Source organism: Ovis canadensis, chromosome 9 (assembly GCF_042477335.2).
Source record: "Ovis canadensis isolate MfBH-ARS-UI-01 breed Bighorn chromosome 9, ARS-UI_OviCan_v2, whole genome shotgun sequence".
In the NCBI taxonomy this organism is placed as follows: domain Eukaryota; kingdom Metazoa; phylum Chordata; class Mammalia; order Artiodactyla; family Bovidae; genus Ovis; species Ovis canadensis.
In genome coordinates, this window is record NC_091253.1 from 74480966 (window position 1) to 74506545 (window position 25580).

At 31.9% G+C, this 25580-nt stretch overlaps 1 protein-coding gene across 2 annotated transcripts in view; it reads left to right on the top strand.

Annotated features, from left to right (window-relative positions):
- Positions 1-25580, top strand: part of CSMD3 (CUB and Sushi multiple domains 3) — a 1383361-nt gene that overhangs the window by 533415 nt on the left and 824366 nt on the right. Inside the window, exon 7 of one of the 2 annotated variants that reach the window (XM_069601113.1) lies at positions 10762-11073. The exons of the other annotated variant lie outside the window; for it this stretch is intronic. Within the exon in view, the coding sequence (XP_069457214.1) occupies positions 10762-11073 (312 nt within the window). The remainder of the gene's footprint in view (positions 1-10761; positions 11074-25580) is intronic. 2 annotated transcript variants of the gene reach the window in all.

Genomic DNA, 25580 nt, shown 5'->3' on the forward strand with positions numbered 1-25580 from the left:
CACAAGTGTTTACATGTGCTGTTTTGTATTGGGGAGGTTAAGTAGAGGTGTGATGATTTTCACGAGTCATTATTGTGATTTTGGGATTACACAATTGGGGTCCAAATCCTAGCTTTTTAATTTACTAGCAAACTGAGTTAGTATGTGTTGTACAAGTATTTGAACTTCAATATCCTCAGTTCATGGGTACTTTTGAGGATGAAATGAGTTGATTAGAACTATGTCTAGAACACAGTAAGTGCCCAGTATATGCTGATTGCTCTATAATATGTTCATTTAAATAGTCTGTTATCTAGTCATCTAAATTAACCATTAGAATGATGAGTATGTTTATAGTGTCCTAATAACCTGTATTCAGAAGTTTGGGGAGATTAGATACCATCCCACAGATGAAAAGCCAAATCTACATCATCCTCAAAAAAGTTAAAAGATATACTTCAAGACAATTGTTTGTATTCATATTATTATCTGTAATTGGAATATACCAAAATCATCTGAGTAGATATAAAGCTTTTAAGTATTTAAAATCACTTTAATGTTTAAGAAAACTTTGTTTGCTTTAATTAATCTCTTTCATTTGAAAGTCAGTTAAGCTGTATATGATCTTATTCAAATAAATACTCTTAATAATTGATATAGGTGTCATACCTTTGGTTTATTGACATTATTTAAAAACAGTCATTTTGCTAATAGTCTTGAAATAAAATACAGTCTTTGTAGAAAAGGAATTTGACAGAATAATTACATGAATAAATACAAAGGCTTATCTTTCAATGTGGTAGTATATATTTTAAATACCCTAACATATAATTAATTATATGTAATACTCCAATATATAATGTATATTTGCCGTTCTAGTTAATGGTAGCTTTTGATGGTAAACTCAAGATTCTTACCATTTCCAAAGGTTTTTAAATTTTTTCTTCAATATACTATATTTTAAAGCCAAGATTGGTAATTTTTCAATTGGTATTTTTTCAAAAATCACTCGTGCTACTAATTAATTAGCTGCTGCAGAATGAAAAGTGTTTTACAGAATGTTGTGCAGGAAAATAAGACTTTATGGCTTTAATTCCCTATGAAACTGTTCTACTTCAGCATATTTAAGCAGATATTCACCTGTTGCTCAGCAACCTTTCCACAATAAATACCTTTATTGTGGAAAAATAGTCTTTCCTCCAAAATGCCAGCCCTTTCCTACCTGCCCACACCTCCCTTACATCCACTTGTTAGTAATGAACCTGCTACTGCTACTGCTGCTAAGTTGCTTCAGTCGTGTCCGACTCTGTGCGACCCCATAGACGGCAGCCCACCAGGCTCCGCCATCCCTGGGATTCTCCAGGCAAGAACACTGGAGTGGGCTGCCATTTCCTTCTTCAATGCATGAAAGAGAAAAGTGAAAGTGAAGTTGCTCAGTCGTGTCCGACTCTTTGCAGCCCCATGGACTGCAGCTTACCAGTCTCCTCCGTCCATGGATTTTCCAGGCAAGAGTGCTGGAGTGGGGTGCCATTGCCTTCTTCAAGTAATGAACCTAGTTCTTGCAAATCATGTAACAACCACACGGGATCAGGTATCAACTTATAAATGCATCAGCAAGGAGTTTTCAGTGATCTTGCTGCAAGCTTCATTCTCCTCACCAAAACATACTTCTCAGCCTGCCCCTGTTATTTCCTTTGAGGAGAAGAAAACTTTACAATGAACTAATTCAAACTAGTTAAGCAATCACTCTCAAATGTGAATTCTTTCAACCAAAAAGGTGTTTGTCTGATTATAACAGAACAGTTTGAGAAGGCAATATATAATCCTAAAGAGCATTTTCTTTTTGAAGTAGCATCTGTATACACAGAAAAATGTGGTAGTAAGTATAGCTCCTTGATTCCATTTAAATCATATCCCATACGTAAAACATGCATTGTGTATGCTTTATATTTAGTTATTAAAAAATAAAAACACCTAGAGCTAATAAAAAGTGACAACCCCTCCTCCCCACCCCAAACTGGAAGGCCATTTCAGAAAGAAATGGAGGATAAACATGGATACACTGAGACAGTCGAGATAAGCAGGACACAGGGTCATGATGGGCTAGGTCAGGATAAAGCCTTCTCTTTTTTTTTTTTTTCTTTCAAACATGGTACATATAAAGGGTAACTCCACCAGTTGCTTTCCCTTGTTTCTTTCCCTCTGCTCAGTTCAGTTCTTTTTTTATTATTGTTTTAAATTAATACATTGATATGCTTAAAAAAAAAAGAGTACTCAGTTCGGTTCAGTTTAGTTCAGTCGCTCAGTCGTGTCCTACTCTTTGCGACCCCATGAATCGCAGCACGCCAAGCCTCCCTGTCCATCACCAACTCCTGGAGTTCACTCAAATTCACATACATCCAGTCGGTGATGTCATCCAGCCATTTCATCCTCTGTTGTCCCCTTTTCCTCCTGCCTCCAATCCCTCCCAGCATCAGAGTCTTTTCCAGTGAATCAACTCTTCACATGAGGTGGCCAAAGTACTGGAGTTTCAGCTTTAGCATCAGTCCTTCCAAAGAACACCCAGGGTTGATCTCCTTTAGAGTGGACTGGTTGGATCTCCTTGAAGTCCAAGGGACTCTCAAGAGTCTTCTCCAACACCACAGTTCAAAAGCATCAATTCTTCAGTGCTCAGCTTTCTTCACAGTCCAACTCTCACATCCATACATGACCACTGGAAAAACCATAGCCTTCACAAGACAGACCTTAGTCGGCAAAGTAATGTCTCTGCTTTTGAATATGCTATCTAGGTTGGTCATAACTTTACCTCCAAGGAGCAAGCGTCTTTTAATTTCATGGCTGCAGTCAACATCTGCAGTGATTTTGGAGCCCAAAAAATAAAATCTGCCACTGTTTCCACTGTTTCCCCATCTATTTCCCATGAAGTGATGAGACCAGATGCCATGATCTTCGTTTTCTGAATGTTGAGCTTTAAGCCAACTTGTACACAATATCAAATATCATCATTACAAAATATTTTTGGGAGAGAAAACGGTGCTGGAGAATAGAAGAGGGAAATGCTACCCTCATTTGAAATATCACAAATGAAGGAGTGATTTAGGTGTTCTTAGGTGTTCCTTCCTTTTTTCATACTTATGTAATATAAACTACAATTATAATGTTTTCAGAGAGTTTATATCTGGATAGGTCAAATTTCTTTCTTATATTTATATCTTTGAAATACATTTAATGCCATATAGTAAAATGTTTTTATTTTTGAGAAATACAAAGTAGTACATTTATTCACATTCATTCTTCCTTCATATATTTATGAAACATTCAAGGAGACATGAGAGATACACAAGTATCAGACATGATTTTCACTTTCAAAATATCATTAATATATATCATTTATTAAAAACAGCAAGACTCTGGAAGTGAAGGGGGTTCTTATGTTACACTTTGGAATATAAGATATGTATAATACGATCCCTTTTTCCTAACAAGGACTTTAAATCTTCAATGAGAATTGACAGCTATTTCACAAGATTTAATATGGAAGGAAATTAGACACAGAAGGAAAGTGTGTGTTAAGTTACGTTTGTCTGTTTGGGGAAAACCCAGAAAGATATGTGCTTCTTTTGCTAAGAGATAAGACCTGCTATTGGAAAGAGGTCTCAAAATGCAGGATTCTAGGAAATTGTTTTAGAAAGGTGTAAAGGGGCATTCTACCCCTTTCTCTTAACTCTTATAAAATGTGAGGAGGCTGTGATTCTTATTTCAAAAGCTAGGTCCTCAAGTTTTATTGCCAGTATTGTCACTTTATGGAGGAAGATTATGCTTAGATACACAAAAGAGGCTTCAGTTGTATTTTGTGAATATTTATTCTTGTGAGTGGTGTATGTGTTTGTAACTGGGCATGTAACATTTTTTTAAAAAAGACACCTTGGACTCACCACTGTACATTGTCAAGACTTCTAAAAATGTATGAAAAAGAGTGACAAGATACTGAAATTCCATTTTGCAACTTCGTTTTAATTAACTAGGTGAAGCAAAAAGTGTCTCTTTAAGAGAGAAAAGCTTCAAGATCATTGCAACCCTCTACTTAAACAATTTTTCCCTGGCATGAGCTTACTATATTTTTAGTACTAAGAAATTAGATGTCTGCTCTCTGACATTGTATTACAAAATGTGGTAATATATGTTATAGTCATATACATGCATTTATATACACATATAGTCTACATATGTATACTATATATATATATATATGTATTTTTTTGGTTGACCAACAGAGTACTCTTTATATGATTTTTATAACTTGGTATTTTCTATATTTCATTTAGGTAAAGGTATTTATGTTTGTTTGGCATGTGGGTTTATCAAACTTTAATTAATTCAGAATACGGAGTTTTAATCTTATATGTAAACAGCTTGGCATTAGTATGTATTTTGTTAAATATTTGTTCTATGATCACTTATTTACCCTAGTAAATGTGGATTTGGTAAATGTATCACTAAATCTTGATATCATCAGTTTCAGCCTAGATTGAAAATATTTATTCACTTTGAATTTTAAAGCAGAGAGATCACTGATAAATTTTAAAGCAGAGAGATACTGATAAACAGGAACACATCCACTTGCAAAAGGTAATATTGATGTCCCGATTTAGTGCTTAGAAATTTAAATAGAGATACATTATATATATATATATATATATATATATATATATATATATATCAATACATCAGTGAATTCAGAAAAAAATAATGTATATTAAAATATCAGGCCTAGGATTGGGGGCAGGAGGAGAAGGGCATGACAGAGGGTGAGATGACTGGATGGCATCACTGACTCGATGGACATGAGTCTGAGTGAACTCTGGGAGTTGGTGATGGACAGGGAGGCCTGGCATGCTGCAATTCATGGGGTCGCAAAGAGTCGGACAAACTGAGCGACTGAACTGAACTGACTGAATTTACTTAATTCTTGATCATAGAAAATCTGTTATTCAAATTAGTGATAATTTTTTTTACTATACTATAATCAACTTCTTTCATATTTCAGTGTGTCAGAAATCTGAATTTAGGTGACAGCATTTTTGTGTTGTCATGCCATAGTTTAATGGTTCAGTAGTTTCTTTCTTAGAGGTGAATCTTATAATTAAGAATACATTATATTTAGTTAATTAGATATTTTAATATCATTATCTTACATATGTTCAAAGTACATGCAGCATTTTAATTTTAAATCAAAACTTTATAAAACCAATGTAGATCTACCCTTTAAAATTAAGTAATAATCTAAATTTTCAGGATTTGTCTTTATTTTTGTAGTCAGAGAAACAATTTCATACTAGGTAATGACTAGCCAAGGACTTCCCTGGTGGCTTAGATGGTAAAGAATTTGCCTGCAATGTGGGAAACCTGGGTTTGCTCCCTGAGTTGGGAAGGTCCCCTGGGAGGAGGGCATGGCAACCCACTCTAGTATTCTTGCCTGGACAATCCCACGACAGAGGAGCCTGGCGGGCTACAATCCATGGGGTTTCAAAGAGTCGGATAGAACTGAGCGACTAAGCACACAATGACTAGTCAAACATAGATTATTTATATTTTTCCTACATTTTAAGGACTACTTTCTATTTCAGTTTATTCATCCCTTCTGTAAATTGAATATTCATAGTACATACATATTCACCAAAGTATACTATTAAATACTGAGCTATACAGATTTAGGATATTGGCATTTGTAATGTTTAAAATGCGAAATATTTATTTTCCCAACTGGAGTATGCTTCCTGAAAATACATATGCTAACATTTATAGAGTATCTAAATGATGACTCACATAGAATTGCTGCATTAGTTGTATTTATATTTTATTTTGATGTTGTTTTGTATATTTTTCTTTTGCATGTTTTCATGTTAGATGTTTATTGCATTTTTTTCATTATATATCATGATACCACAAAATTATTCAGTTAGGAGTATTTTGTTATTAAAGCTTTTATTCAAATGTTTAATTTGAAATGCTAAACTTAGTGGAACAGAATATATGTTTTATATAAAATAACAAGACAAATATATCTAAAAGCCACTTCTATGAATATGCACCTATGTTTAACATGTACTTGTATAGCTATATGCATTTTGGGATTTCCACTTATATCTCTAGCAACATGTTCTTTATGTTTGTGAAAAGTTAGACAGTAATTACAAAGCAATATAGCATAATTTTTAAAAAATATGTAAGGCCAACATTTTAATCAAAATGAAATTCAAATTCAACTTTTATTTAATACATTTTCTAAATGACACATTTAAAAATTGCTTTACATGAATTGTGTTTAGTTCTTTGCATATAGATGTTGAAATAGGAAAGCATTCAAAAACAAATTATATTATGATACTTAATAAAGTCCAAGTTTAATTATATAATTTAATTTTGCTGTTATATACATTTGCCAATTTACATGTGTAACATATGTCATTTTCCATTATCATAATTCCATGATGACATATATTTATGATTTTAGAAGCATGTTTATATATGTATATCATTTCATTTTATTTTTATTATATTTGGAAATGTTTTGTTTCAAATATTAATAAAATTATATTTTAGATGTGTTTATATTGTAAACATCCAATTTATAAATATATCTCAAGCAGTTTAGTTGACAGGATAATCTAATTGAGATAAACTATATTGGGTATACATGATTTGATTTCCAATGAAGAATGGGTATTTTGAATGTACAGTTTATTTGTAAATTTGGGTTGTATGTCTTGTAACATCATTTAACATTGTGCTATTATAGACAACACTTATATAACTGTATAGTATACTTAAAATTTTTTAAAGAAACCAAACTATTATATTTAATATTCAATTAGATATATAATATATTCAATATGGTATTGTTGCTATATATAATCCTAAGCCTTTTTCCAGCATCGGCAATTTCCTTATAAAACAGTTAGGTATGCAAGATTATTGAGTGTTTTGAAACTGTTAAATAGTGCATTTTGACAATTTAAAAATCTTTGTTTCACACACTGACAATTTAAAGTGGTACCAAAAATAGTATTCTAAACTGGTCTACATTTTAGATATATGGCTATATTATATGACATTACTGTATGGTGATGGATGATTTTATTGCCTTATAAGGAAATCATTGTTTATGTATCTCAAAAATACATGATTAAATTTAGATGTACTTCTACTTCCTGCCATTATGAGATATACTAGTTTTTACTCTATATTCAATATTTACTCTATATTCAATATTTAGAATATTGAATATTCTAAACAAATCCATTTCACACTAACATTATAAGCTATCATGGTTTAAGAATGTTGACATGAATCTTCAAGTAACTGTTACTTATCCAAATAAATCTTCAGTTTCCACACTTTTTCAAAGTGATGTTTTTGAAAGCAAAACAAAGCCATCAAATTTTCCTTTCTTTGGAATAATTCTTCATTTCATTACAATATTTGAAATATGGCATTGCCATGTTAAAACTGTAATCATATTTCATGTGTGAAATTTATCCTATTTATGATTCCTAGTATTACATTAAAATTATTTTTTAATCCATCTATTCTTTCATTTTTCTTTTGATAAATATTCCTTAAGGATCTACTATGTACCAGGCACTATCCTAGATACTTGGGTTTCAGCAGTGAATGGAATTTGCCTAAATCTCAGCCTTCAGGGAGCTTGCATTCTAGTATGGGGAGGAAAAATTATGAAAACAGAATATTAGTAAAACATAAGAACTAGTTGGTAAAATATATTGTTGAAATATGTAGTTAGCTAGATTATGGTTATTAAATTGGTTTTTCAATGATTTATTCAAATATTACACCCTGTTCTGAATTCAGGTTAAGAGAATAATATTGCCATTAGCCAGTGGAAGAGCTCTTATTACCGAAGATTTTAAGATTGGAATAGCTAGCAAATCCTGGGTCTAAATGCTACTAAAGATAGTTCTAACTCACAAAGTTGGTTAGGAAATGTATTTATTGCCTGGAGTCTTCAAGAATATGGGCATTTTGAAATTGGTCTGTTGATCTTAAAAGATCAGTTTTAGCAGCAGCTTGGACACATTCCTAAGAATTACCCTAGATTTGCTTACCCAAATACTAGGGATTATTTGGGCTTCCCTGGTGGCTCAGATGGTAAAGAATCCATCTGCAATGCAGGATACCCAGGTTCAGTCCCTGGTTTGGGAAGATCCCCTGGGGAGTGAAGTGGCTACCCACTCCAATATTCTTACCTGGAGAATGCTATGGACTGAGAAACTGACAAGCTACAGTCCATGGAGCTGAATAGAGTTGGACACAACTGACCAACTAAGCTCCGAGATTATTTAGGATTAATGTAATGACCTTCAATAATGGAACATAGTAAATAGCTGTTTAATTTGCTTCTATGTTAAAGGCATAATAGACACACTGAGATTTGAGACAGTACAAATTCCACAATTTTTCATACTTTTAGATTGCATTTAGCAACATATGTTTGTGTTTAAATAGTTTCCTGGGATCGTATGTACACCCATGGTGGATTCATGTCAATGTATGGCAAAACCAATATAGTATTGTAAAGTAAAATAAAGTAAAAATAAAAATTAAAAAACAAACAAACAAAAAAACTAGAAAGCCCAGACATTATGATAAAGTTAGGAAGAGTTTAAAGCATTAGTTTCTTTCATAAAGAAAGGTACAGTTAAATTCCCCAGAAGAATAGTATGGACCAGGTAATTGTTTTTATAGTAATGAGTACATGAACATCAAAATGTCTGATTTACCATGAGATCAGTTACTAAATATTAGTAATGCAAGTGTAGTTATTAATCATGTGACTAAAGAAAGCCTCCACCATATATTAGCTTAGTAAACATTACTGGCTAATTTGCATAACCAATATGCATTTAGTAGATTCTGATCTTCACAAAATAACTTGAATGTTCAATAGCATCTTTTTCTGATTAAGGCTTTAAAATATATTAAAAATCTTTAAAATTACTTGATAATTGTCATACTTCATTTACCACTGGTCACCACAAAGTATAATCATTTAATTCTTTTGAATTTCTAAATAAAATTTTAAAATGTGGTAGACAATCCACCTGCTAATGCAGGGCACCCAAGAGACACAAGTTTGACCCCTGGGTCTGGAAGATCACTTGGAGTAGGAAATGGCAACTCACTCCAGTATTCTTGCTTTGCAAATTCTATGGACAGAGGAGCCTGGTGGACTACAGTCTGTGAGGTAGCAAAGAATTTTACACAACTGAGCGACTGAGCACACACACATAATAACAACACAAGCTGGAAGAATTAGTAATGGAAAAGTACTCTTATGCTTGCTTTTGAAAGAGGGACTGCTCTTGTTTGACTTCCTTTTTGACTTTAAAGCAGAAACCTGAATTAGTTGTTCTACTAATCACCTGTCTACAGCTAAAGAGGGTTTGGGGGAAGAAGGCAGAACCTGTTCAAATCACATAATGTGATATAGCTGTTTTGTCTCTTGCAAAGTGATAAAAATATTCCTTTGCATTTTGTCTAATATATATATATATATGGAGTTTGTTGAGAAGGCAAAGTATATGAAGACTTACACTCTTCAATGGCTTTAAAAAGTAGTCAGAAGCTTTCTAACCAGGAGCTGACTATTGGTTCTAATTAGTAGTTGTTCCTCCCAAATTCAGTTATTTTTTTTTATTAGGCCATTTTAGCTGTCAAGATCCATTTAAGCATATTTTCAATCAGTTTCATGCTTCTGTTATAAAAATTGCATCTTTTTGTCATTATGTGAGAATTATTCTCTACCAACTACAATTTTTGAAAAAAGAATTTAAGTGAAAGAAAAAGAAAATCCTAATTTGGAGTCTTTAAAACAATTATAAAATTATAGTGAACTTTTATAAGATTAAGAATATGGAGATTTACTGTGACATATTTATGAGATATTTGAAAATTTTAAACTACTTTTTAAAACTATTTTGTATGAATGAAATTTTCATGCTGATAGTTAATTTTTGGTAATTTCTAAATAAAATAATCTGTGTATTTTAACTAATTAAAAATTGGTTAATCTCAAATTTTACTTTAAAAGTCTGAAAAATATTACCCAACTTCCAGAACAACCCACTAAATTCTAAAGTATATGTATAGTTCATGACATTGAATATTTTATCATGTTGGCTTTTTTCTGGCAAATGAGGTAAAGATAGATATTTACAAGGAGTAATTATTTCAGAGTATTTTTTAATCATTTTGTCTTCAATTTTGTTTTGATTTTTAAATTCTCCTTTCTTCACTTGTCTTAAAATAAAAAAAAAAATTGATATTTTTCCCGGAAATCATGATGAGACATGGCATAGACTATTCAAAGCATACTTTTGAGAAAAGTGTGGTTACATAGTTACCCATTCTGTCAAAATTTGTCACTTACTAGGCATTTGTTGCTAAAAATCATCTGTAAATAAATAATGAATAAGATTGATTCAAGGTCAGATAAAGAGTTTACTGTTTCTCCTTTTTCTCCCTATTGTGTTACAGTTAAAATGTGATATGTTTATGTGTAATAACTCTTCCATACATTGATTGATATAAACAAAACATCAAATCTGGTTACTTCACATTTTAGTGGCGTGTTTGTGTTTTGCCTTTTTATGTTAATTATATTTAAGATGGTAGAAGAGAATATAATTTATGAAATTTATCAGAAAAAAAAAACAACATTTAAAAGAAAAAGTTAGCATCTAGTGCTACTGTGTCCCACAGGTTCTTCTACATTGACCCACACTACCTCCACTGGTGAGTTAGAGGAGCATAACAGGACTGCCACTGGTGCTATTGCTGTTGCTAGCACATCTGCAGATGTTACTGTATCCAGTGTTACAGCTGTCACCATCCATAGACTTTCCGAGGAACAGCGAGTGCAAGTAAAGAATCTCAGAAATTCAGGTCTGGACCCCAACACATCCAAGGACGGGCTCTCACCTCATCAAGCAGATACACAAAGTACAAGGAGAAGACCAAGAAATGCTGAACAGATAGAAAGAACTAAAGAGCTTGCAGTTGTTACTCATAGAGGTATTGGATGTTATTTTACTTGTGCCCATTTAGTTACAGCCAAAGCTATATTTTGGTAATGATTCCAATTAGAAAATGAGCTGAAACAGAGCCAAGATGTAGGAAATGCAAGAAAGAATTCAAAGTAGCTGAAAAATATAGACAGTAACCCAGAACTTGAATAATTTAAAAACATAAAAGTTAGAATTAAAAAAAAATCAAAATGAAATTCACATGTTGGAGGGAGGAGGGAGTAAATATAGAAAGAAAATAATACATTAATGATAGTAAAAACAAAGTACCTATTGTGTATTATATACCAATTATGGTATCTAGAAAAAATCTAATTAAAATAACCATTTTTTATTAATAAGTGTACACATTTACAAATTGATGATTTAGCCAAGTTTTCATATTTGCATGAATTTTTTGTTATACAAATGCCAATTAATTATTGAGAAAATAGATAAGTAGATTGGGAACATTAGGTTTGGTGATTATTTTATATAGCTTATTCCACTATTTCTGAATTACCTATTGACCCATATGATTGTACTGAGAACAGATTTCTCATTTTGAGAAGGTAACAGTTATTCCAGGCTTCCCTTGTGTCTCAGCTGGTAAAGAATCTTCTTGCAATGTGGGAGACCTGGGTTCGATCCCCAGTTTGGGAAGATCCCCTTGAGAAGGGGAAGTTTACATGCTCTATTATTCTGGCCTGGAGAATTCCACGGCTTATAGTCCAAGGGATCGCAAAGAGTCGGACACGACTGAGTGACTTTCCCATTCCCTTTCAACAGTTATTCCTTGGTATTATGATTCCAGATTTAAGTGTTCCTTAATTTCCTACTTTAATTTTTAGAGATAAAAATATCAGAGTCAAATTGTATGTTGATAATTTTCTAGTCGATTAATATAAACCTATAGTTTACAAAATTGAGGAAGTATAGCAAGATTTTTTTTTGTTTTTTGGTATCAGCTTCACTGGAAAAAATAGTGCAGTATGAAACACTAAAGAAACTTTATACTGATGTATTCATCAGTGGAAATATTAATGAAATGGACATATTTCAAGTACAAATATTTACTCCAGCTCTGTTTCCAACTCAAAGTTATATATTCTCCAAAATGGCAATGATTTTTGTAGTATGATTATGTATAGTTTGCATGATATAGGTAATGGAAAACTGTTCAGATACTTAGTACAGACTATGGAAAAAAAATTAAGACCTCTTTGCATAAGTTGATTGAAAATCATACATCTCAGAAATTCATTTTCCATCAAAATTCATACTGAAAGTAGTTACCTTGATTCTCTTTAATAAGAAGCATTCTAAAATGAATACTTAGCATGTGGTAATCTCCTTTAAAGGATTATATTAATATCACCTTAGTTCTCTATTCACTCTCCTACCATGACTACTTCCACTCATGTGAATATAGGGATCATTATCAGATTTACAATTGTTTAATCATGTAGATAGATTTTTTTATTACAGGAAGTAAAAATATATAAATATTGAAATATTGATTAAGAAAAAAGCCCTTCAGTTTAGCGTTTTCACTCTGTTTGGAAATTTACATGCACTAACATAGACAAATTTCCCTGTATTCATTCTGTTGTCCACTGAAAAAAAGGCTGGTAATCTTTGGACATGAGTTTATTGTTTATTAACTAATAATACATATGTTTCAGGTAAAGTTTGCCATCAAATGATTTGAGAAACCTTGGTGCTATATATATATTAAATATTTTGTGGAACTTGAACAAATAATTCAGACTGAAAGAGAATAGTTATCAATTATTAAAGTGATTTGAAAGTTAGTCTAAAATTTTGAAGTGTATTCAGCCAAATTTCAATTAAGCATCAAGATTACACCCTTGATTAATTTCAGTGCTCAAATTTTCTCAATTGTTATAATAACCTTCCAATGCTGTGTTAACATTCATAGCATTTAGACCTGTTTCACTCATATTCTTTCTAGAATAGTGTTTATGAATATGATATTCAGTGATGCCATCTACCTTGGAAATAAATATTTCTAATTATTGATATTTAAATTATGTGTACAGAAAACGTTTTTAATGTTATGTTCATTTTAGTGACTTAAATTATTATACTTGCATCAAATTTTTATACAAATCTCAATATATAGTTGTATTTTCAGACATAAAGCAGTCCTCAAAGACTTGACTCTTAAGCTGGACCGAATCTCTAAATAGGAATTTGCTGACATGAAAACAATATTCTTTTAAACAATAAATTTCAGCTTACCCAACATACCTGACATACCAACTGACGTCTGTTCTGTGCAAAATAAGGATAAATGATACATGCCCCTTCTTTGAGAGACTGAGAGAGAGTAGAGGACATGGAGAAATCCATCTTGGTGAGACAAGGAAGATTTTGTAAAGCTCAGGGCTGAGCAGAGTACTAAAGGAGATATAGGATGTGTGTGGGCAGTGAGTCCTTTAACTGATGTTTTAGATGAATCAATAAAGATAATACAAAACTAGCTTGCTTAATTTTTCTAGATATTTTAGAGGAAAAAATGTCTTGTTCTTCTATTCCATTCTCCACAATGTAGTCAGAATTACCTTGTAAAAATGAAAACCTGATCACATTCCTTCATTGCTTTAAAGCTTCCACTGATTTCCCAGTGACTTTGGGAATAAAACCAAACTTGATGATAACCCATGGGATCCTCTTATGTTTTTTTTGTCTATATCTCCAAATTCATCTCATGAAACTCTGATAATCACTCTCTGTGTTTTTTGCCAAACATAATTACTTTTAGCTTATTCTTTTTTGACTCAGGCTAGTCCCATAAGCTATTCCTTCCTTTCAACCAAATCATTCTAATTCCTTTTCCAAGATTTAGCTGAAATTGTTAATTCCTGGAAATTTAGAATTTCCTGTTGTAACTCACCATGTTAAATTCTGTAGGTAGGGAGAGGATGAGTCTTGTTCATGGTTCATTCCCAGTGCTTAGAACAGCTTCTGACTCATAGACATATTTAGATAATATTTAGTAAACTGGTGAATAAATATTTGCAATTCCTCTAGCCAGAGTATTCATTCAACTTATTTAAAGGCTAAAAATTATATTTTTCAATATAATGAAATGTTCATGTAGTTCAATTTAAAAATAGCTATTTTGTTATAGTTATAATAACCAATGTTTTTGACCCCTTTGAAAACCAAAAGTATTCTTACAAACTTAAAATGAAATATTGCTTTTTTATTATATTACTACTTAAAATTCACAGAGTAAAACTAGATATAAATGCCTTGCTTGTGGCCTTTTTACATTTATAAAATCAAAGAAAATTTATTGATAAACACAAAATAATAAAGTCAGTAAACTATATATAAATAAATATGAATGTAATATTATGAAGATTATTTTGCTGAGATTATCATCTAAAGCATATATACAATAGAGATTGTGATAGCATAGGTTTTTTGATGTCTACAAGTGCATACAAAGTTTTGCACTGTGATCATGTACATTTTTCATTTTTTTTCTATTGACACTGCAATTAAACTTTCATGTCTGTGATGTCTTTTGATCATTGCTACTTTCTAATTGGTCTATTCTTAATAACTTGAGGCAATTAAAGTACTTAGTATTATCACTATGAAAACAAAGAAAACATAAACACTGAAATTGCACTTAGTAAGTGGCACTTGGTATTTGTTAAGTGTATAGACTCAAAAGTCTACATATTAATTTCTGAAAAATTAAGTCACTGTAATGAATTTGTTATAAAAGCTGCACAATTAATTTGAAAAAAAACTTAGAATATTTATCAAAGGTTTTTCAATCTCTGTAGGGTTCTGCTCCAATTAATTTTTCCTATAGTACTATAATAAAGCATCAGTAATTGAATTTAAGGTATGTTCTTAAAAAAATTTTTTTTTCAGTTTCTACTTGTTCTCAGTGAAAGAAAACCCCTTCTAATTTTTTCCATTTGAAAAGAGTCTTAGACATGAAATAAAATATAAAGAAGTAAAAGAGAAAAATATTGATGAAGAATGTTGGTTTAAATTTTCTTTAAATAGTGTGTTAACACCACAGTTTATTAGTGCCCAATAGTTTTCTAAATGAACATTTGATTTTATTGATTGGATTTTAGTTTACTTTTCTTACCTACTGTGCATGAGAGTCTTTTCGGGTCCCATGAAATATTAGCATTGAATTTCCCTATCAGTAAAATAGTATTGTAGTATTATATTAGGGTTATAGTGAGGATTAAACACAGTATTAGGTGGAAATGCCAAAAATCCTCAAGTATTTTCTCCCAGTGTAAAGGCAAAACAAAATTGCTCACCATTATTGGTTAGTTTTGAGGTCAGAGAACTAGGCTGAGTCTGTGCTCTATCCCTTATTAGGTGTATGATTTTGAACAATAGCTTCAAATTTAGAACCTGAAATTTCTTGGTAACTGAGAGTAGCTACCTGTAGGTATTTCATAATTATGTGAAAGAATTTAGCACAGTTGTTGGCTTATGTTCAGCGGATAGTAATTGTGTTTATTTTTACTATTATTCATCAAATATATTTAACTCTTGCTATCCATGTGACATTGCTCTGGACAGTAGAGGTATAAAAATGTACAATGCAGGCTGTACTATTGAGTAGTCTATATAACTTATTTTATAAAGGGAAGCTTATTATGAGAAACATTGCTAGAGCAGTGTTTTTTGTTTTTATTTTTAATGTTACTGAAGTAAAGGAAAGGGATCTTTTGCCTCTAAATATAAAAGTCAAGAAAGGCTGCATAGACATAAGATATTTGTACAAATTCTTGAGAGATGAACAGAAGCTTTCAACTAGTAAATTGTGTTTATATTACTAAGATATATAAAAATTGCTTTACGTGGATAATGTGCTGAATAGAAATATGATGACTGTATATCAAAATAAGTAAAGGAAATGTTCAACCTTCCTTAAAAGGATTATTTGCAGTTATATAAATAAACCTAAAAACAATTGATCTTTTTAATTTATAGAATATCCAGATGTTTAAAATTAGATGACATAGTATCTAGTGATATTTTAAATTCCATCAGAATAGTTTGTTGCTTTAAGTATAAGATTTTTTGAAATTATTTAGTAATATTTATATAAAATACCTTTTCTAACAATCTCTAAATAGCATAATTTATTATTATATCTCTAAGAGATTTTAATTCATTGTTGACTTAAAACAGTAAGAAATATGTAGTATGATTAAAACATTAAGTAAAGGGTCCTTAATTTCTAGAATTTTATTTTTTAAAATAGATGGAATCTTTTAGATCATTTACTACAACACTGTTACTTCTTATAGGAAATTGTCATCTGAAAAAGGCCATGTGAAAACCCAATCTTCCTACTGATAAACTAGTATTCATTCATCCTTCTATTTACTCATGGTTCATAAAGGCTTAATGCATGAAGACCCTTTTATTAGGTGATATTAAGGTTAAAGTAATATAAATGATAACCATTTTTTCTTCCTCAAGAGTTTAATATTTATATTATTAAAAATAGTCATTTAATGTCTTTTACTCCAGATAAGCCTTTAAACCATTGTTTTTCTTACATAATACAGTAGAATGAGATTTCTTTTTTCCCCAGTATGTAGATAATTCCTGTCTGCTGTTAGTAAGCAACCTTGGTAGTTGCTACTTTCATGTAAAAGTGTCAATATATTCTTCTGAAAAGTTCCCATATACATATATAATAATTATAAACACTCTATTGTTTTTCTTAGAAATTTAGATGACTGTATCATCTTATATAGTCAAGTATGTGTCATTAGCATTTAATGCCATTGATGGTACTTGTTTTGATGTAATGTAGCAAATGCTTCCAGTATATTTAATAGCTAATGATCTTATTAATAGGATTGAGCAGGGTTTTAACTTAGTTTATAAGATAAGGAGGGCTTCCCTGGTGGCTCAGATGGTAAAGAATCTACTTGCAATGCGGGAGACAAGGGTTTGATCCCTGAGTTGGGAAGATGCCCTGGAGGAGGGCATGACAACCCATTCCAGTATTCTTGCCAGGAGAATCCCCATGGACAGAAGAGCCTGGCAGGCTACAGTCCATGGGATTGCAAAGAATCCGACATGACTGAATGACTAAACACAGCACGTAATGTAACATGAAATTATATTTAACTGAAATTTAATATGATGTATAAACACTCCCATAAGGGCAGCATAAAAGAAAATCTATTTTAATTACCAGCTTGTAAGTAGAATTTTTAATTGTTTTCAACTTTAAGGTAAGAATAGTTAATTCAGCATGCATTATTAACTTTAGGTCAGCAATTTTAATCCAAACAAAAGCAGGAATTAAAAAAATACCATAAGCAATATTTTTTTCAAGTAACATCATTGGAGTTTTACATTGCTCAATAAAAAGAGGAAAACATCTGATGAGTATTGCTGCTCTTACTTTCTTTTGGTCTCTATTTGCATGGAATATCTTTTTCCAGCCCTTCACTTTCAGTCTGTATGTGTCCCCTGTTTTGAGGTGGGTCTCTTATAGACAACATATATATGGGTCCAATTAAAATAAATAAATTTATGTTTTTTTAAAAAGGAAGAAAAAAGAGGAAAACAACATACTATCAGATATACAATCTACACTGAATTTCCAGTTTATTTCAAAATTCACATACTATAATATGTAACCATTTTGTTTAAAACAGTGGACTGTAATATTACAAAAACTCTATTGTGTAGAAATAACAGTTCTTGGGTGCCTAGTAGGTGGCTTTCATTAATAGGTTATTTGGCCACGTGTAAAATACAGTTTAAGTCTTTTCAATAGTTTGCAAGAACCTGTTTTCAAACTATATATTAATATCTTTGTAGAGTGTAGATTTATAAATAAAAAACATTCTTTTTTATTAATCTTCATAAGCTGCATCACCATGAGAAAATTCATTTATGGATGGTTACTTAGATCTTTGTGGATACTGATACGTGTTTATCAAGTATCAGGGCTTATTACACATATTATCTCAATGCTTAAGCATATAAGCTAAAGTTCATAAAATTTAAAATATGGTCTCTATTTTCAAAGGAAAATTATAGAGATAAGATAATAGTAAAAAATTATTGGTCAATTCTAAGAGAAACAATTTCTACAGAATGAGCATGTTAGGATGAGTTATAGGTACCTTTTAAAATTATAATATATTATATGTAGGAGAGATCAAACCTGTTCTGCCATAGGTTGTAGAACTTAGTGTATGAAATCACAGGAAGATACAAAATATAGAGAAAACTATTCTAACACTGAGTTTTGTTCAAATATAGATTGTGTGCTCCAGAAAGCAGCAAATTCCTAAGTCACTGATAAGATATATAAGCATAGCTTGATGGACAAATTGGGTATTTGGAAAGTATTTAAGCAACAAAGTATTGAAATGATATGACCACCACTGTCCTTTCCAATCCAATCTCTGTCTATCATCATCTTCTATTTTCTCTTGAGCTTTGAACTGGCCTGGACTTAACTTTATGGTTATCTCATTGTAGAGAGAGATAAATTAAAGCAAGCATAGAAGTGGCCAACACTACTATCAAGATAGTTGGATTGGCACTCTCCTTATCCCAGTTAATAGAACTCAGCCATATAAACATTTTTCACCAGGACCACTGCCATATATATGCCTTAAGTTCCAGAACCTTTTCATTTGAGGACCTAACTTTTAGGTAGTTAATGTCCAACATTAACTTTAACATTAATGTCCAACAGGTCCTTTATCAACACTTTCATTTGTCCGTTCCTTTGTTCCATCCTTCCCTTCCCTTCCTTTTCCCCCTCCCCTTCTATCCCCTCCCCTTCATTTCTCTCCCCTCCACTCTCCCCCTCCTTCCTTCCTTTCCTTACTTTCTTTTTATCTTTCTTTTTCCTTTTCTTTCTTTCTTTAAGTGCTATTTCTTCACTTCCTTCTTCCTTCCTTCTATACATTCATCCTTACTTCTCTTCCTCATTGTTTTCTTTGTTTCTTTCTTCAACAAAAATTCACTGACTATTCGCATGTCATATTTTCTTCTAGTCCTTTGTTTATACAACATTGAACAAAACCTGGTTCGTTGAGTTTATATTTAAATGAGGAGAAAAAGACAAGGAAATAAGCAAATAACTACCTAATGGCAGAGAAAACAACTAGATAGAAAATGCTTGAGTTTTGCTTGCAAAAAAGAAAGCCTGATGTGCCTGGCTACTGCTGCTAAGTCTCTTCAGTCATGTCCGACTCTGTGCGACCCCATAGACAGCAGCCCACCAGGCTCGCCCATCCCTGGGATTCTCCAAGTAAGAACACTGGAGTGGGTTGCCATTTCCTTCTTCAATGCATGAAAGGAAAAGTGAAAGTGAAGTCACTCAGTTGTGTCTGACTCTTAGAGACCCCATGGACTGCAGCCCACCAGGCTCCTCTGTCCAGGGGACTTTCCAGGTGAGAGTACTAGAATGGGTTGCCATTGCCTTCTCCTGATGTGCCTGGAGTTCAGTGGAAAAAAAAGGAAAGTGGAGATCAGCTGAGAAACTGGCAGGAATTAGACTATATAGGCTTTGAGGCCTAGGTAAAGAGATTTGTTTTAATCTAAATGAGAGAGGAAGCAGTTGGTAGACTTTATATTATCTAATATAACTTTTTATAAGACATCATTTTAGCAGGAAGATCCCTGGGTGTGGCCATAGCAATCCACTCCAGTATTCTTATCTAGAGAGTCACTGTGGACAGAGGAGCCTGGTGGGCTACAGTCCATGGGGTCGCAAAAGTTTGGACATGACTGTGTGACTAAGCATGCACACACATAAGAAATTTTAAGTAAGCAGGAGCAAGCAGACAAACTAGTACAGTATACAGATGTGCAATTAGTGATTGATACAGATTTTGGAGTCTAAGTCTTGCACTATAGTTCTCAAACTTCAGTGTGAACACAAAACACCTTGTAGTCTTACTCAAATGCAGATTGTGATTTCATGGGATTTTGATAGGATCAGAGATTCTGCATTTCTAACAAGATTGCATTTCTAACAAGATAATCAGTATATCAGATTCTGCTGATATACTGATTAGCAAAAATTTACATGAAGATTATAATTATGGAGAGAGACCAGTACATACCCAGCAGTACATGATAACTGACCACTCTCCATGAAATCTTGTTCTCCACTAGAATATTTACAATGTTAGTAAACCATCTCAGATAATATGGTAAAAGTTATTTCTATAAAAATTACTATACTGGTGGGAGATTAACTAGTGGATGGGATATTTTATGGCAGATGGATTTTCCAGATCAACCTTAATGACAATAATTAATTCTGTCAACCCTTAGGAATGACTGAGCAGATTATATTACTTATGATTTTACTGGAAAAAAAAAACTGATGAATAATTGATGAAAGCATTCCCAAGCCTAATTTTAACTCATTTATTGCTTTTTTTACTTTAAATCTATATCTTAAAATTATTTTTTAAATGTATTATCAAATAACAGAAAAAACCAAGGTTTTACTTTTACTTAACATGATTCAAATCTTTGAAAGTATGATAGGTGAAAGCAAAAGATAGTGAAAATCAGGAAACAGAAAATGATTGCCAAATCAAAAATTTTCATGATTGAATAAATATGCATCATCTTCTATTTTATATAAATGATGAATTTGCACTTGCCTGTTCAAATTCCCATGTCCTTCTTTATGAGTTTATTTGATGTATTAATTTTCATGAATGTTTATCATAAATAATAACAAGATACAACATTTATGACATTTAAAAAATTGGTTATGTATGATTTTTAAGGTACTTTCATTTATTAAATTAACTATTAATCTTTTGTGTAAGAACTTTGACACTATTAGAGTAAATATTTATTTAACACATAGGGAACTGATAACATTTAGGTGTGTATACTACATATAAATGTTAACTGTTGCATTCTTTATCAGTATATTATCCTTTTATGTTGTTTTTTGCATTGTTCTCTTGACTATTTTCCTAATCATATTATTTTGTTGAAAATTGTGTTAATGTTGATACTTGTAGCCATTAAAATCCATGTCCCAAAATGTACCAATTTATTATTTAAATACATAATTATTTATTGAATATCATCTTCATATTTCATTTCCATGTTTCATCACATTTGTGAAATTATGAAAACTATCATTCATAACAGTAAATATATTTTTATATTTTGCTGAATAAGTTGTATTTAGGGAGAAAGAAGAGAAAAAATAAAATGTTAGAAATTGCTTGGTAACAGATTTTACATTCTTAAAAGGTACTAGATAGAAATACTCCAAAATTACTGAGGACCTTTACGACAATATTAACCATGAAAATTTGTTTTTTTCACATATGATGTATCTGCAAATAATCATTTTAACAGTTTTATTCAATGCTACCCCTCAAGCCATGCTTTTGAGTTATTCCTATGCAGAGATTTTAAGTACTTCCAATAACCTCAATGTCTTCCTTTAAGTAAGTCTAAGGAACCATCATCTTTTCACATTAACTGCAACTGTCATCTTGTAACAAGGATCTTATTTCATAAGTGATATTTTTTTTTAGATTTTCAGCCCCATTTTTATGCTCACCAGTAATTATTAATCAGAGATTTTGATACCTTATTGTTTATATTAACATATTATCTCGTTTTTATAGAATGAGCAAACAAGGGAAATAATACTAATATGTATAGCATAAGAGAAAGAGTCTTAACTTTAAAGAACAAAGATGGCAATGATTTTATGTGTAACTGGCTTCCCCAAATGGTTATCAGAGCTAATTATTTTGCCTATGAATGAGATGATCACAATGACTGTGGGGTTGTGGTTTTTAAATCTTTTTCCTTGTTCAAGTATTTTGAAAGGGCTAGACATTCTATTTGTGCTCAAAGCTGGTGCCAAAGTGGACTCTGCCTTTTGGAGTATGAAAGTATGGTCCTATGTTAGACATTTTTATCTTGTTCAGAGTTATTTTGGGGCATTTTCACCCACATTTGCAGAAAGCTGCTTCCCTCCATATAGTTTTCTAGAGCATATGGCTACCCTGCTGTGCACAGTGTGAAATCACACAATTAAGCTTCACAATTTTAGGAAGAGAAGAACCTTTATATATGGCAGAACAGCATGGCGTTAGGTTTGGGGTGCATTGCATAGTGTATTTTTTCTCCTCCTATCTAATCATTTTTATTCTAAACCATGGACTGTTGCTTTTTAGTGTTGATGCTTGACTTTTCTTTTTCTTTGTCTTCAAATGGCATTTCTTCATAATACCAAATGGGATTAAAGTGTGAGAGAGTTCTAGATTGATTTTGTCCAGACAAATTAGAAAATTTTTATTTACTTGGCTTACATTCAGAAACTGACGAGGGTAGAAGCAGCGAACAGTGGCAGTTATCAACTCTCCTGAACTTTTCCATTTGAAAGGAATGAGCCAAAGTTGATTTTACTAAAAAAAACAAAACAAAACAAAACTGTATGGTAATTTGAGTTTCACCTAACAGTTGGCTTTTGCTACACCTTTTTATTCATCTGTTTATATTTTAAAAATAAGACATCGAGAGGCTTCACACTGTGGGATTATGCCTGGCACTATCAGTTAATAGTTAATATTGTTTAGTACTAAATTCAGTTAATGAAACTGGCTCTGCTCCATACTAAAGTAAACCATCCTTAAAATCAGATATTGTTGCCTACTTAAAATGTTCTATTATTAGCTTTGCATTAAAAAAAAAATAATGTGGATAGAGTAAACTAATCCAGTCCATTTGTGATTTCCCAGGATATATTTCAGTTGTTATTTTTGACTGGATATATGAAATACTGGTCATATGAAATATATGGTCAGGTGGTGGTGTTGATGCTAGGACTGAAGTTTTAAAGTCAAATGAATGAATGTATTTTACTAGTATATGTATTGGGCAATCTACTTAGCCTTTCTCCACTTTTACGTCTAGAAAGGAGGAAAATAATCCCATTTTGAATGGCTATTTTTTGGTTTAAATGAGACAGTGGACAGAGTACCTATGCTTTAGACACACAACCATTAACTGACACTGCCCACTTCTGGAACCTTTACAATAAGAAAATACGCTTTAGTTACATTAAAAGTTTTATCAGATAAAGGTATGTGAACAAAGTAAGAAAACAGTTAGCATAGACTTTTAAATTTCTTACATAGCTGATTTCCTTAGAAATAAAATATGTAGTCTAATTGGCTTCCTTAGTGGCTCAGCGGTAAAGAATCCACCTGCAGTGTAGGAGATGTGGGTTTGATCTCTGGGTGGGGAATATCCCCTCGAAGGAAATGGCAACCCACTCCAGTGTTCTTGCCTGGAGAATTCCATGGACAGAGAAGCCTGGAAGGCTATAGTCCTTGGGATCGCAGAGTTGGACATGACTGAAGCAACAGAGTGAGCATTAGCATATAGTATAATGCAATATTGATAGAGAATTATGGAAACTGCTGATACATATAGCTGTATTTAGCTCTGTTCATATGGATCTCATGTATAAGTTATTACTAAAATAATGTGTAGTATCCAGTCCATCTTAGGTTTCTGTTAGTCCCACATTTATTTTTCTTGCCAGTTGTACCTTTGTTTCAATTATTCTCCAAATTCAGTACAGCTAATTCACTTGCCTTCCTTTTAATATCCTCGATCCTTGTGAATGCTCTATGCTTCTTGAGGAAATAATTGCTTGAAAGGACATAAGATATGTGCTCTAGATTTCAAAACAAGTAAAGAAGTAAGTAAGCAACCAGTGGTAGAATGATGAGCAATAACCATCCCTATTTCTACTTAGTTGTTATCTATTTAAGTTTAAGAGTCATTATAAACAAATTGAGAGATGACATTTAATACAGTATCTGAAAAAAAAAAAAAAAAGCAAATCTCTAGTGATTTCCTTGTGCCAGTGGTATATCTATAGAGACTGTAGGGAAACTATTGAATATGGGCTAATTCAAGGAAGATTTATTTACAAAGGGATTACTTGTAAATAAGCATATGTAAAGAACCACAGGGATCATGCACCTAGGGTAGTAGCAACTAGGCTGTCATTATTCCCTACCCATTGGGATGAAGGAAGGGAGAGATGTTGGACAGATATATATACATATATATATATGTATATATATATGTATGGCATAAAAAAAGACTAGTAACTTTCAGTTAAGGGCCCATCTCCAGTTAACATAGTCGGAGAGACCTTTTAGAACAATCCTGATCCTACTTTCCTTCTTCCCTCCATCTTCCTGCTGCAGTTCTCTGGAGTTTGTTGATAGAACCTGGAGCATCTCAAATTTAAATGTTCATAAGAATTACATAGTGGTCTTGTTAATAGCTAATTTTAATTCATTAAGTCTGGGAGGGCTTGATAATCTGTTTTTCTAATAAGTCCTTAGTTGATGTTGGTGCTGCTGGTGTAATGTCACAGTTTGTATAGCAGGATGTAGCTTATTCAGGTCAACCAATGTACAAAGAATAAGGAGGAGAATAGATCTGGAAAAGCATGTGGCAAGGCATAAAAAAAGTGGAAAGGTATGGATGGGCTGTGAGAAGAACATAGATAAGTTATGATGAGAGTGCTCTGTTGTCTTCAATAGCCATGATTATAGCAGCATAACCCTGTGTCAAATACACTGTCAGAGTCCATCCATGCTTGTTTAAAACAATCGGTAGAGATATCAAGCCTCCCTCCGTGAAGAACTTTAGATAGACTATAATAATCTTATATCAGAAGAAAGAGGGGATATTGTTGATTATTAAAGTAATAACATCTTCTAGATATTTTATTTAACATTACTCAGTGTACTTAAGAAATTTGTAGTGGAAGAATATATTCCACTGCCATCAAGCTTATGATGTGCATTACCCATGGTCACTCTTATTCAAACAGTTGGCTTGCATTATACTGTAGATAAATGATCTCTGACATTATGTATAAAACAAATATGTATATAAAATTATGTCACTCATTTTAACTTAAAAAACATTATAAATTTGCAGGTATATTTTTTTTTAGAGATCATCTGAGAAGTTTTGCCTAATCTTCATATTTTCTAAGGCTTTCATGTGAAAACCAGAGGCATTCTAAGCAGTCAAAAAAAAGAAAAATTGAATTTTATCATTCTTTATGTTACACTATATGATAAAAATATATTTTAGTAAAATTAATTGGTGAAAAGAGAAAAAATTAAAAATAAAAGAAATATAAAATAATCACCATTCAAAAATCATAGGATATCAAAGCAAAAAAGTACATAAGAAAATTATTGAATTGAGTAGATATTAATATTTAACTAGGACTAAAGATAATTTTTAAAAGTTCATTTAAAGCTGTTAGAAAATGAAGATTAAACTTAATTAAATTAAGGCTGAGACAGTTGTAAAAGTGTTAAAAGTATTTGTGAATCATACCAATAATAACTGTTTCTATATGGTGACTTCTATTATGCCAATTATAAGAATCCCTAAAGAGAATATAAAAATCCCACA